This window comes from Heptranchias perlo, unplaced genomic scaffold, assembly GCF_035084215.1.
Source record: "Heptranchias perlo isolate sHepPer1 unplaced genomic scaffold, sHepPer1.hap1 HAP1_SCAFFOLD_376, whole genome shotgun sequence".
In the NCBI taxonomy this organism is placed as follows: Eukaryota; Metazoa; Chordata; class Chondrichthyes; order Hexanchiformes; family Hexanchidae; genus Heptranchias; species Heptranchias perlo.
Genome location: NW_027139388.1, coordinates 161,000 through 175,414, shown reverse-complemented (window position 1 = coordinate 175,414; position 14,415 = coordinate 161,000). Strand labels below are relative to the sequence as shown.

At 54.6% G+C, this 14,415-nt stretch overlaps 1 protein-coding gene across 1 annotated transcript in view; it reads right to left on the bottom strand.

Annotated features, from left to right (window-relative positions):
- Positions 1-14,415, bottom strand: part of LOC137311631 (netrin-G1-like) — a 53,905-nt gene that overhangs the window by 13,897 nt on the left and 25,593 nt on the right. The window contains exons 3-5 of the mRNA XM_067978737.1: positions 7,499-8,142; positions 3,934-4,106; positions 531-557 (exon numbers count right to left, since the gene is read on the bottom strand). Coding sequence (XP_067834838.1) covers positions 531-557; positions 3,934-4,106; positions 7,499-8,142 — 844 coding nt within the window. The remainder of the gene's footprint in view (positions 1-530; positions 558-3,933; positions 4,107-7,498; positions 8,143-14,415) is intronic.

Here is a 14,415-nt window from a genome sequence, read left to right as displayed (position 1 = left end):
CACCTACACCTGTTCCACACTCAGTCCCTGTTCACCTGCACCTGTTCCACACTCAGTCCCTGTTCACACCTACACCTGTTCCACACTCAGTCCCTGTTCACACCTACACCTGTTCCACACTCAGTCCCTGTTCACCTGCACCTGTTCCACACTCAGTCCCTGTTCACACCTGCACCTGTTCCACACTCAGTCCCTGTTCACACCTACACTTGTTCCACACTCAGTCTCTGTTCCCACCTGCACCAGTTCCACACTCACTCCCTGTTCACACCTGCACCAGTTCCACACTCACTCCCTGTTCACACCTACACCTGTTCCACACTCACTCCCTGTTCACACCTACACCTGTTTCACACTCACTCCCTGTTCACACCTACACCTGTTCCACACTCACTCCCTGTTCACACCTACACCTGTTCCACGGTCAGTGAGACATGAGGGGGGGTCGAGGGGAAGGTTCGTTCGCTCCAGATACAGAAATGGGCTCTGGGTCAGCAGGTCACAGGTCAGAGAGCGTAGGTCCTACTTACGGTCACTGGGGACGGTGTTCGGGAGGCCTGGAGAGGGAAACGGAAACAAAAATCAGGGCCTGAGTTCAGGTGTTTGTGTCGAACACGGATTATAAAGTATTTTAGTGGAACAATGTGACAGAACGCAACGTAAACACATTACAGTGAAAGGAGACTTCTTCAGAGTGAAGGGAGGGGGAGGGGGAGGGGGAGAGGAGGGGAGGATTGGAGAGAGGAACAGGAGGAGGGGGAGAGGTAGAGGGGGAGGAGGGGGAGTGGGAGAGGAGGGGGAGTGGAGTGGGAATGGAGGGGGAGGGGTATTGGAGGTGGAGTGGACATTGGAGGGGGAGGGGAAAGGAGTGGGAAGGGGAGACCAGAGAGGGGGGAGAGAGGAAAGGGGGAGTGGAGGCGGAGTGGAGTGGGAGTGGAGGGGGAGGGATATTGGAGGTGGAGTAGAGATTTGAGAGGGAGGGGAAAGGAGGGGGGAACGCAAAGGAGAGAGGGGGAGGAAGGGAGTCGGGGAGGAGGTGGAGTGAAGGGGGAGGGGGAATGGAGGTGGATTGGAGATTGGAAGAGGAGGGGAGGGAAGAGGAGAGAAAGGGGAGGGGGATTGGAGGGGTTGAGGGAGGAAGAAGGGTGGGTTGGAGCAGGGGTTGTCAGCGGGGGAAGGGGTTTGGGCGAGAGGGCTTGCCGGTTGGGGAGGGGTTTTGGGGGGAGGGATTCTTGGTTGGGGAGGGGGGTTGGGGGAGGGGTTGTCGGTTGGGGAGGGAGTTTTGGGGGGAGGGGTTGTCGTTTGGGGAGGGGGTTTGGGGGGAGGGGTTGTCGTTTGGGGAGGGGGTTTGGGGGGGACGGGTTGTCGGTTGGGGAGGGGGTTTGTGTGGAGGGGTTGTCGTTTGGGGAGGGGGTTTGGGGGGAAGGGTTGTCGTTTGGGGAGGGGGTTGGGGGGAGGGAGTTGGGGGAGGGGTTGTCGGTTGGGGAGGGGTTGTCGGTTGGGGAGGGGTTGTCGGTTGGGGAGGGGGTTTGGGGGGAGGGGTTGTCGGTTGGGGAGGGGGTTTGGGGGGAGGGGTTGTCGTTTGGGGAGGGGGTTTGGGGGGAGGGGTTGTCGGTTGGGGAGGGGGTTTGGGGGGGGAGGGGTTGTCGGTTGGGGAGGGGGTTTGGGGGGAGGGGTTGTCGGTTGGGGAGGGGGTTTGGGGGGAGGGGTTGTCGGTTGGGGAGGGGGTTTGGGGGGAGGGGTTGTCGGTTGGGGAGGGGGTTTGGGGGGAGGGGTTGTCGGTTGGGGAGGGGGTTTGGGGATAATCCAGGAGTCACAATCACAGACTGAGCCCCACCTTGAGGAATTGATGCTCCGCCCCTCCCCCTCTGGATACTGAGAATCAGCTGCCAACACACGGCCCCCCGGGGTCACGGGGGTCACACGGCCCCCCGGGGTCACGGGGGTCACACGGCCCCCCGGGGTCACGGGGGTCACACGGCCCCCCGGGGTCACGGGGGTCACACGGCCCCGCTGGGGTCACGGGGGTCACACGGCCCCCCGGGGTCACGGGGGTCATGGGACTCAATCTCCCAGAGTGCAGTGTGGCCTGGGCTCTCGATGGGGCCGCCATCGCCGCCTCCGTTCAACCGGCTCCTGGAATCGGGGATCGACAGAGAGAGGGGCCGGGGGGGAAATTCACACCACGGGGATTGACTATCTCCCCCCTCCTGAACCCCTTCTCCCCACTCCTGAACCCCTCCTCCCCCACTCCTGAACCGCTTCTCTCCCATCCTGAACCCCTTTCCCCTCTTGAACCCGCTTCTCCCCCCTCCAGAACCACTTCTGCCCCCTCCAGAACCACTTCTCTCCCCTCCAGAACCACTTCTCTCCCCTCCTCCCCCACTCCTGAACCCCTTCTCCCCCCTCCAGAACCCCTGAACCCGCTTCTCCCCACCGAACCCCTTCTCCCCCCTCCTGAGCCCCTTCCCCCTCCTGAACCCTCTTCACCCCCCTCCTGAACCCCCTTCTCCCCCTCCTGAACCCCCTTCTCCCCCCTCATGAACCCCCTTCTCCCCCTCCTGAACCCCTTCTCCCCCTCCTGAACCCCTTCTCCCCACTCCTGAACCCCTTCTCCCCCTCCTGAACCCCTTCTCCCCACTCCTGAACCCCTTCTCCCTCCTCCTGAACCCTCTTCACCCTCCTCCTGAACCCTCTTCACCCCCCTCCTGAACCCCCTTCTCCCCCTCCGGAACCCCTTCTCCCCCTCCGGAACCCCTTCTCCCCCTCCGGAACCCCTTCTCCCCCATCCTGAACCCTCTTCTCTCTCCTCCTGAACCCCTTCTCCCCTCTCCTGAACCCCTTCTCCCCCCTCCTGAACCCCTTCTCCCCCTCCTGAACCCCTTCTCCCTCCTCCTGAACCCCCTTCTCCCCCTCCTGAACCCTCTTCACCCCCCTCCTGAACCCCCTTCTCCCCCTCCGGAACCCCTTCTCCCCCTCCGGAACCCCTTCTCCCCCTCCGGAACCCCTTCTCCTCCCTCCTGAACCCCTTCTCCCCTCTCCTGAACCCCTTCTCCCCACTCCTGAACCCCTTCTCCCTCCCTCCGGAACCCCTTCTCCCCCTCCGGAACCCCTTCTCCCCCTCCGGAACCCCTTCTCCCCCGTCCTGAACCCTCTTCTCTCTCCTCCTGAACCCCTTCTCCTCCCTCCTGAACCCCTTCTCCCCTCTCCTGAACCCCTTCTCCCCACTCCTGAACCCCTTCTCCCCCATCCTGAACCCTCTTCTCTCTCCTCCTGAACCCCTTCTCTCTCCTCCTGAACCCCTTCTCCCCTCTCCTGAACCCCTTCTCCCCTCTCCTGAACCCCTTCTCCCCACCCCTGAACCCCTTCTCCCCCCTCCTGAACCCCTTCTCCCCCTCCTGAACCCCTTCTCCCTCCTCCTGAACCCCCTTCTCCCCCTCCTGAACCCTCTTCACCCCCCTCCTGAACCCCCTTCTCCCCCTCCGGAACCCCTTCTCCCCCTCCGGAACCCCTTCTCCCCCTCCGGAACCCCTTCTCCCCCGTCCTGAACCCCTTCTCCCCCCTCCTGAACCCCTTCTCCCCCTCCTGAACCCCTTCTCCCCCCTCCTGAACCCCTTCTCCCCCCTCCTGAACCCCTTCTCCCCCTCCTGAACCCCTTCTCCCCCCTCCTGACCCCCTTCTCCCCCCCTCCTGACCCCCTTCCCCTCCCCCTCGTGGTCCCCTCCCCCTGGAGTCAGTCCTTATTCCTGTTCTCTGTCTCTGTCCAATCTCCCGCTCTGAGTCTCTGTTTACACATTAATTCATTCACAAACATCCATTTGCTTCTATTTTGGAATCGGTGCATTGCCGGGAGTTGGAATTAGAATGAAATCTGAACCGAAACCCAAGGTGCCGCCGGTATCAGGCAGGGCCGGAGAAGCCCTCGTTACTCACAGATATTGGCCGTCCCTTTGGGGATCGGGAGGTACGAGCCGGCTCTCCACGGCCGGCCTTGAAAGCCTTTCTTGCATCTCCCGCAGTCCGGCCCCGTCGTGTTGTGCTCACACTCGCAACTCAGCTTCCCCTTCTCCAGGACACAGTTGTTGGCGTGAAGATTGCACTTACACCTGGCAAAAAAACAAGGGGACAAGCTGGTTTAAAATGACCCCGAGCAGCTCCGTTACACACCGGACTCTCTGCTCCGGGGCTCAGCTCTCCCTTTACCAGCTTAGGTTCCTGGTGTCTCCATCACAGGAAGGTCCTGGATCCCAGTTAAAGGTCATTGCAGAATTTTAAACTGATGCAAACCCCTTCCTGCAGAACATGGGCAGCCTGTGATCCCCTCACACAGTCTCCCCTTTCCCCAAACTGGACCCAGTGACAAGATCTCAGGCCCGAACTGCACAGGACGACAAACCCAGTGGAGAGTGATTCCCAGCACGGGGCAATTCCCAGCACGGGGCAATTCCCAGCACGGGGCAATTCCCAGCACGGGGCAATTCCCAGCACGGGGCAATTCCCAGCACGGGGCAATTCCCAGCACGGGGCAATTCCCAGCACGGGGCAATTCCCACTGACTGGAGGAGCAGAGACCAGGAACATGGGTCAACTCTAAAAAGAGAAAGAACTCCCATTTCCACAGCGCCTTTCACCACCTCAGGACGTCCCAAAGTGCTTTACAGCCAATGAAGTAAATTTGAAATGTAGTCACTGTTGTAATGTGGGAAACACAGCAGCCAATTTACGCACAGCAAGATCCCACAAACAGCAATGTGATATTCAGATCTCGCCTCTGAGTCAGAAGGTCATAAGAGACTTGAATACATAATCTAGGCCGGCACTCCCCGGTGTCAGTCCTGAGGGAGCGCTGCACTGTCGGAGGGTCAGTCCTGAGGGAGCGCTGCACTGTCGGAGGGTCAGTCCTGAGGGAGCGCTGCACTGTCGGGGGGTCAGTCCTGAGGGAGCGCTGCACTGTCGGAGGGTCAGTCCTGAGGGAGCGCTGCACTGTCGGAGGGTCAGTCCTGAGGGAGCGCTGCACTGTGGGAGGGTCAGTACTGAGGGAGCGCTGCAGTGTCGGAGGGTCAGTCCTGAGGGAGCGCTGCACTGTCGGAGGGTCAGTCCTGAGGGAGCGCTGCACTGTCGGAGGGTCATTCCTGAGGGAGCGCTGCACTGTCGGAGGGTCAGTCCTGAGGGAGCGCTGCACTGTGGGAGGGTCAGTACTGAGGGAGCGCTGCAGTGTCGGAGGGTCAGTCCTGAGGGAGCGCTGCACTGTCGGAGGGTCAGTCCTGAGGGAGCGCTGCACTGTCGGAGGGTCAGTCCTGAGGGAGCTCTGCACTGTCGGAGGGTCATTCCTGAGGGAGCGCTGCACTGTCGGAGGGTCAGTCCTGAGGGAGCGCTGCACTGTCGGAGGGTCAGTCCTGAGGGAGCGCTGCACTGTCGGAGGGTCAGTCCTGAGGGAGCGCTGCACTGTCGGAGGGTCAGTCCTGAGGGAGCGCTGCACTGTCGGAGGGTCAGTCCTGAGGGAGCGCTGCACTGTCGGAGGGTCAGTCCTGAGGGAGCGCTGCACTGTCGGAGGGTCAGTCCTGAGGGAGCGCTGCACTGTCGGAGGGTCAGTCCTGAGGGAGCGCTGCACTGTCGGAGGGTCAGTACTGAGGGAGCGCTGCACTGTCGGAGGGTCAGTCCTGAGGGAGCGCTGCACTGTCGGAGGGTCAGTCCTGAGGGAGCGCTGCACTGTCGGAGGGTCAGTCCTGAGGGAGCGCTGCACTGTCGGAGGGTCAGTCCTGAGGGAGCGCTGCACTGTCGGAGGGTCAGTACTGAGGGAGCGCTGCACTGTCGGAGGGTCAGTACTGAGGGAGTGCTGCACTATTGGAGTTGGTGTCTTTTGAATGAGACTTTAAATCGAGGCCCCGTCTGCCCTCTCAGTAAAAGATCCCACAGCCATTATTTCAAAGAAGAGCGGGGGAGTTCTCCCCGGAGTCCTGACCAATGTTTATCCACCAACCAACATCATAAAACAGATTCTTTGGTCATTATCACATTGAAGAGGGTTTAGTCGCTGTGATGGGAGTTTACAGTTTCTGGGGAAGGTCGGTCTGGGATCACCTCCTTGTGAAATATATATTTTAATGTTCTAAAGGACACAATCGCATCGCTGACATTAACAGTGAGTGTGATGAAGATTTCCCTTTAGTAAATACGATGTGGAAAGGCCCAGTGTGTTGTGAGGGTTTCTGAGTTGTAAAGTGTGAGATCGCTGGTCTCGGGGATTCTGTGCTAACAGCATCGGGCCGCTGTTTAACTCACTGGGAAGGTGAAGCTTCAAAATCTGCAGATTGGTCCTCACACATTCAGCACATTTGCTGTTCTCGGCACTTTTTGCTGAACTAAGCAGAAACCCAGACAGTTCCTTGGAGGCAAATTAACCTCAGCGTAAACATTTTCCTGTTCCTGTTCTCGAATTAGTGTCTGAAGATTCTCCTGGACTAAAAGCTCGAGTGAGTCTCCCAGATGCTGAGTGTAGAATTTCTCATCTACAGGCTGCCCCCCGGTGACATCATCTGAAAACACAACGTCAGGTTCCACATGTACACTGACGACACCCAGCTCCACCTCACCCCCACCTCTCTCGACCCCTCCACTCTCTCTGATTTGTCACGCTGCTTTTCCAACAGCCAGTACTGGAGGAGCACAAATTTCCTCCAAATAAATATTGGGAAGACCGAAGCCATTGTCTTCAGTCCCCGCCTCAAACTCCGTTCCCTCGACACCGACTCCATCCCTCTCCCCGGCCACAGTCTGAGGCTAACTCTGCTGCCCGTATCCTAACTCTCACCAAGTCCCGTTCTCCCATCACCCCCGTGCTCGCTGACCTACATTGGCAACGCCTCGATTTTAAAATTCTCATCCTTGTTTTCAAATCCCTCCATGGCCTCGCCCCTCCCTATCTCTGTAACCTCCTCCAGCCCTACAACCCTCCGAGATCTCTTCAATTCTGGCCTCTTGCACATCCCCAATTTTAATCGCTCCACGATTGGCGGCCATGCCTTCAGCTGCCTGGGAGCTAAGCTCTGGAATTCCCTCCCTAAACCTCTCCCCCTCTCCACCTCTCTCTCCTCCTTTGAGACGCTCCTTAAAACCTACCTCTTCGAACAAGCTTTTAGTCTCCTGTCCCAATATCTCCTTTTGTGGCTCGGTATCAAATTTTTGTTTGATAGTCGCTCCTGTGAAGCACCTTGGGACGTTTTACTCTGTTAAAGGGGCTATATAATTGCAAGTTGTTGTTGATAGAGTTCCCTCCAGATGTTGGCCCTGATAGACCGTCCCCCAGATGTTTGCCTTGATAGACCGTCCCCCAGATGTTTGCCCTGGTGGACGGTCCCCCAGATGTTTGCCCTGATAGACCGTCCCCCAGATGTTTGCCCTGATAGACCGTCCCCCAGATGTTTGCCCTGATACAGCGTCCCCTGGATGTGAAGTGTGGGATCAGTGACCCTGAGCAGAGGTGACGAGGAGCTCTCACCGTCCGTGAATCTCCACGTTGGAGATGGCGTAGAAGTATTTGGAGAGGTTGAGCTGGTCGACGCTGGTGGCCCCGGTGGCCGGCCGGAGCAGCCTGACCCGCAGGTCGGTCAGGGTGAAGAAGTCCCTCAGGTCCTTGGTGGTGTCCAGCTGGCCGTAGAGCGAGGCCATGTTGCGGAGAAGGGGCCCCCCGAACAGGGCGAACCGCTCCCTGATCTCGAAGCGGACCGTCTTGTCCACCTTCCACACGTAGCCCCTGGAGTCCTCCTCCGTGCAGATGATGTCCAGCACCGAGGCTGGGCTCAGATCCCGGACCGTTCTCCGCTCCATCCCGAAGGAGTTGAGGCAGTCGGCAGCGTAGAACTGGTAGGGCTGCCACGTCCGGCCGTGGTCCAGAGATTTCTCCAGGACCATCTGCTCCGGCCGGCCCGACTCGAAGGTGATGACGATATCCTCGGTCAGCTCGATGGTCTTGCCCCAGGACAGGGTGATATTGACCAGGAGGGGCTCGGGGAAACTCCTCCAGGAGACGCTTTGCCAAAAGGTGTTTGGGATCCGGCCCTCGTGATCCAGCATCAGCTCGGGGGGGTGTGCGAGCTCGGGCGTGCGAGCGTCACACTCGTTGTTGCACATGTAGGGGTTCTCCTGGAAATGGGCACAGAGCAACACGGGTTAGATACAGAGTTAGGCCCCATCGACACTGTCCCATCAAACACTCCCAGGGCAGGTACAGCACGGGTTAGATACAGAGTAAAGCTCCCTCTACACTGTCCCATCAAACACTCCCAGGGCAGGTACAGCACGGGTTAGATACAGAGTAAAGCTCCCTCGACACTGTCTTGGAATCCAGGAATATCCATCCACTCTAATTTTCTCAGGGATAAGTTTTGATTAAACTGTATGCGCTCCATCTCACTGCACTCTGTGCTGGACGGTTGGACAGCTGGTTAATTATATCGCTGTAGTGTCGAGGAATGATTCTCGCTCTGTCTAACTAAAAATAGCTTCACACCTCTAAAATATTTAGAGACCTGAATTGTAAAACTACACAGGAATTGGAAACACAACTGTAAGATCCCACCTTATCCTCACTGGGGGTGATTCCCCGTCTCTGGGAGTGATTCCCCGTCACCGGGAGTGATCCCCGTCACTGGGGGTGATTCCCCGTCACTGGGGGTGATTCCCTGTCCACTGGGAGTGATTCCCCGTCACCGGGAGTGATTCCCCGTCACCGGGAGTGATTCCCCGTCACCGAGAGTGATTCCCCGTCACCGGGAGTGATTCCCCGTCACCGGGAGTGATTCCCCGTCACCGGGAGTGATTCCCCGTCACCGAGAGTGATTCCCCGTCACCGGGAGTGATTCCCTGTCACTGTGTAGTTTGTTGTATAAGAATTCGGAATATCTGGATCACAGAATTTATCATCAGCCAATTTCTCAGGAATGTTGTTCTGAAAGAATCATTTGTGTTTATTAATTCTCGGGATGTGGGTGTCGCTGGCGAGGCCGGCATTTATTGCCCAAAAGGAGAGAGAGAAAGGAGGAGAGTTTTCCGGGCGGAATGATCGAGGGGCAGTTGTCTTTTTACAGTCCGTTGTTAAAACAATCCCTTATTTCCGATCAGGCCATAATCCTGGGCTCTGGGTCTCAGACCACAGCCCAGCCTGTGGTCCTAATGATGCTTTATCTGCGGCTGGTTTGCGAGGAAGCAGTAGGAGATGGCAGGGCTCCCTCGGGCTCACTTCAGGTCAGGGTCCTTCCGCAGTGAAGCAGCGACAGAGACAGCGGCAGCTCCACATATTTCACACAAGGTGCGTTTCGGGAATGAGTCGACGGCCCGCAGACAATCAGAGGTCACACATCAGCTTTTATGTGGGTCGTATTCTCTCATCACAATGTTCCCAGATTCTCTGATGATTCCGACAGTCGGGTGAAGGACAGACGAGGCCTCGGAGAGGGTGCAGAGGAGATTTACCAGAATGGGACCAGGGATGAGGGACTTCAGTTATGTGGAGAGACTGGAGAAGCTGGGGTTGTTCTCCTCAGAGTAGAGAAGGTTGAGGGGAGATTCAATAGAGGTGTTCAAAATTATGAAGGGTTTTGATTGAGTAAATAAGGAGAAACTGTTTCCACTGGCAGGAGGGTCGGTAACCAGAGGACACAGATTTAAGGTAATTGGCCAAAAAACCAGAGGAGAGATGTGGAGAATTTTTTTCGCAGCGAGTTGTTCTGATCTGGAATGCGCTGCCTGAAAGGGCGGTGGAAGCAGATTCAATAATAACTTTCAAAAGGGAATTGGATAAATACTTGAAAAGGAAAAATCTGCAGAACTATGGGGAAAGAGCGGGGGAGTGGGATTAATTGGATAGATCTTTCAAAGAGCAGGCACAGGCATGATGGGCCGAATGGCCTCCTTCTGTGCTGTAAGGTTCTACGATTCTCTGATTGTAAGTCGGGATGGTGTGTGACTCGGAGGGGAACTTGGAGGTGACGGTGTTCCCATGCACCTGCTGCCCTTGTCCTTCTCGGTGGTGGAGGTGGTGGGTTTGGGAGGTGCTGTCGAAGAAGCCTTGGCGAGTTGCTGCAGTGCATCCTGTGGATGGGACACACTGATACTCTCCCCAACATCGGCAACACAGAATCAGACCAACATCCTTTTCCAAATGATCACACAGCTCGCCTGTTAGACCGCAATCTTCAGAAAGTGGCTGTTGCAGCAATCAATAAAACTAATGTGTGAGAAAGATGGAGAGGGGGCCGTATACAGAGAGAATCGAGATTAATGAATCTACAATTCTCACAGCATCTTTCTAAAGGCACTGACTAAAGCTGGATAATAGAGATTAACAAGAGAAATTAAAGATAGTATTAAATCAAAGGAAGAGGCAGAGAAAGACACCAGAAAAAGCAGTAAGCCTGAGGATTGGGAGCATTTTAGAATTCAGCAAAGGAGGACCAAGAAATTGATAAAGAGGGAAAATAGAATATGAGAGTAAACTAGCGAGAAACATACAAACGGACTGTAAAAGCTTCTATAGGAATGTAGAAAGGAAAAGACTGGCAAAGGCAAATGTGGGTCCCTTACACACAGAGAGGGGAGAATTTATAACGGGGAAAAAGGAAATGGCAGAGAAATTAAACAAATACTTTGTGTCTCTTCATGGAAGAAGACACAAAAAACCTCCCAGAAATACTAGAGATCCAAGGGTCTGGTGAGAATGAGGAACTGAAAGAAATTAGTATTAGTAAAAAAATAGTATTAGAGAAATTAATGGGACTGAAAGTCGATAAATCCCAAGGACCTGATGATCTCCATCCCAGGGTTTTGAAAGAGGTGGCGACAGAGATAGTGGATGCATTGGTTGTCATCTTCCAAAATTCTATAGATTCTGGAATGGTTCCTGCAGATTGGAGGGTGGCAAATGTAACCCCACTATTTAAGAAAGGAGGGAGAGAGAAAACAGGGAACTACAGACCTGTTAGCCTGACAACAGTAGGAGGGAAAATGCTAGAATCGATTATAAAGGATGTGATAACAGGACACTGAGAAAATAATAATAGGATTTGGCAGAGTCAACATGGATTTATGAAAGGCCAAAAGGGAAATAATGTTTGACAAACCTATTGGAGTTCTTTGAGGATGTAACTAGTAGAATAGATAAGGGGGAACCAGTGGATGTGGGGTATTTGGATTTTCAGAAGGTTTTCGATAAGGTCCCACACCGGAGGTTGGTGAACAAAGTTGGAGCACATGGAATTGAGGGTAATTTATTGGCATTGATTGAGAATTGGTTAACAGAGAGTAGGAATAAACGGGTCTTTTTCAGGTTGGCAGACTGTGACTAGTGGGGTACCACAGGGATCAGTGCTTGGGGCCCAGCTATTCACAATCTCTATCAATGATTCGGACGCAGGGACCAAATGCAACATTTCCAAGTTTGCTGATGACACAAAACTAGGTGGGAATGTGAGTTGTGAGGAGGATGCAAAGAGGCTTCAATCATTGAGTACATTCAAAACAGAGATCGATAGATTTCTAGATATTAAAGGCATCAAGGGATATGGGGATGGTGCAGGAAAATGGCATTGAGGTAGAAGATCAGCCATGATCTTGTTGAATGGCGGAGCAGGCTCGAGGGGCCAAATGGCCTACTCCTGCTCCTATTTCTTATGTTCCTATTAATGAATCTACAATTCTCACAGCATCTTTCTAAAGGCACTGACTAAAGCTGGATATTGGAATCGATTATTTTAATGTCTCTATTTAGAATGAAACGAGTGTCCATTAGTAACAGAATCCGAAAGCTGTCAAAAGTATGAATGAATAATCACACTGTCCAGATGTTAAGTGCTCCTGAATTGCCGTGTCCTCGGTACATAATTAACAGCCCCTTGTCCCAGTGCTACAACTCACCATTCTATGGAATGACAGTGTGTAAACGGTGAGGAAACTCGAGGGGCAATCAGTGGTGGGAGTTCAGTGTGAAACCACAGCGGGAGTGAAGAGAGAGACTGAGCGACTGTCTCTCTCCACCACTCGCTCGAGCTCTCTCTGATTCTCACATTTCTGGACCAGGTTTCTTGTTTACTGTTCCACTGCACCATCCATGCCTTTCTCACCTCCAGGCTCGACTATTCCAATACTCTCCTGCCCGGCCTCCCACCGTCCACCCTCCGTAAACTTCAGCTCATCCAAAACTCTGCCTCCAGTATCCTAACTCGCCCGTTCACCCATCACCCCTGTGCTCACTGACCTACACTGGCTCCCAGTCCAGCAATGCCTCGATTTTAAAATTCTTATCCTCGTGTTCAAATCCCTTCATGGCCTCGCCCCTCCCTATCTCTGTAACCTCCTCCAGTCCTACAACCCTCCGAGATCTCTGCACTCCTCCAATTCTGGCCTCTTGTGCATCCCCGATTTTCATCACCCCACCATTGGCGGCCGTGCCTTCAGCTGCCTCGGCCCCAAACCCTGGAATTCCCTCCCTAAACCTCTCCACCTCCCGACCTCTCTCTCCTCCTTTAAGACGCTCCTTAAAACCTGCCTCTTTGACCAAGCTTTTGATCTCCTGTCCTAATATCTCCTTGTGTGACTCGGTGTTAAGTTTTGTCCGATTACGCTCCTGTGAAGCACCTTGGGACGTTTTACTATGTTAAAGACGCTATATAAATGCAAGTAGTTGTTGTTGAAACAGTAATTAAAGATCACCACACAGCCCAGGGAGGGAGAGAAACAACAGGCTCCTGCTCTGTGCAGCTGCATCAACGTGGGAAGGGAAGATATTTCAATACACGGATCATATATTACAGGAACTGCTCCTGCCACACTGGAGTGTAAATGGAGCATCTTATGAATCATTATTACTTCTCCAAATCCACTCACCACTTGACATTTATTTCAGGGCTTTAAGTGTTTCTATCTTGGATTTACAATGTGTTGTGTGAGTAACAGCCTGTCATTATCACTAACTAAACCTCTCGCTATCTGCACGGTTCAGTCCCCTGGTTAATTATGTTAATTAGGGTATTATTAAGTACAGGAGTTAGTGGCTCCATAAAGTACAATCCCACAGATTGCGGTCACTCCCCATCGCCAAGTAATCAGCTCCTTTGTTACAGTTAATTTTAGAGCAGAGTTGCTCAGTTCGGAGGTTAATGATCGGACAGAGAATAAAATGAGCAGCGTTTAGTGTCCCAGAGAGGAGCTGAAATATTCTCCAGTAATCTCAACAGGACAGAGGCAGCGAGAGGATAAAACGGGTCAGAAATTCACCCCCATCCTTTTATACTGTCTGAGGGTTAAAGAGACAATAAATCAGACTCCAAACCTGGAGACTTTTACACCGACTCATTTACAAAACCCCCAACAGCAAATGGAAATCCTGCTATTAATTATGGGGATGTCTCACTTTTTCATCAATTTGACTATTTTAGGGGATCGATTGTTTCTGATAAATACAGTTCAGAAAGTGAATAAAAGGATCATTTAGAGGGTTTTTTTATCTTCTTTGCCTGATCTCAATCTCATGCTTCTGTCAAACTATCAGCGATTAATCGTTCCTTCAGATCCCAATATCAGGAATACTCTCTGTCCCCTCCCCCTCAATGGGTACCCTCCCTCTCCCCCTCATCCAATGGGTACCCTCCCTCTCTCCCCTCCTGCAATGGGTACCCTCCCTCTCCCCTCCTCCAATGGGTACCCTCTCTCTCTCCCCTCCTGCAATGGGTACCCTCCCTCTCTCCCCCTCCTCCAATGGGTACCCTCTCTCTCTCCCCTCCTGCAATGGGTACCCTCCCTCTCTCCCCCTCCTCCAATGGGTACCCTCTCTCTCTCCCCCTCCTCCAATGGGTACCCTCCCTCTCTCTCTCTCCCCTCCTGCAATGGGTACCCTCTCTCTCTCTCCCCCTCCTCCAATGGGTACCCTCCCTCTCTCTCTCTCCCCTCCTGCAATGGGTACCCTCTCTCTCTCTCCCCCTCCTCCAATGGGTACCCTCCCTCTCTCCCCTCCTCCAATGGGTACCCTCCCTCTCTCCCCTCCTCCAATGGGTACCCTCTCTCTCTCTCTCTCCCCTCCTCCAGTGACTCACAGAATTACATGTCCAGGCCTCGGGATCACCGCTCCAGGCCTCGGGATCACCGCTCCAGGCCTCGGGATCACCGGTCCAGGCCTCGGGATCACCGCTCCAGGCCTCGGGATCACCGCTCCAGGCCTCGGGATCACCGCTCCAGGCCTCGGGATCACCGCTCCAGGCCTCGGGATCACCGCTCCAGGCCTCGGGATCACCGGTCCAGGCCTCGGGATCACCGGTCCAGGCCTCGGGATCACCGGTCCAGGCCTCGGGATCACCGCTCCAGGCCTCGGGATCACCGGTCCAGGCCTCGGGATCACCGCTCCAGGCCTCGGGATCACCGCTCCAG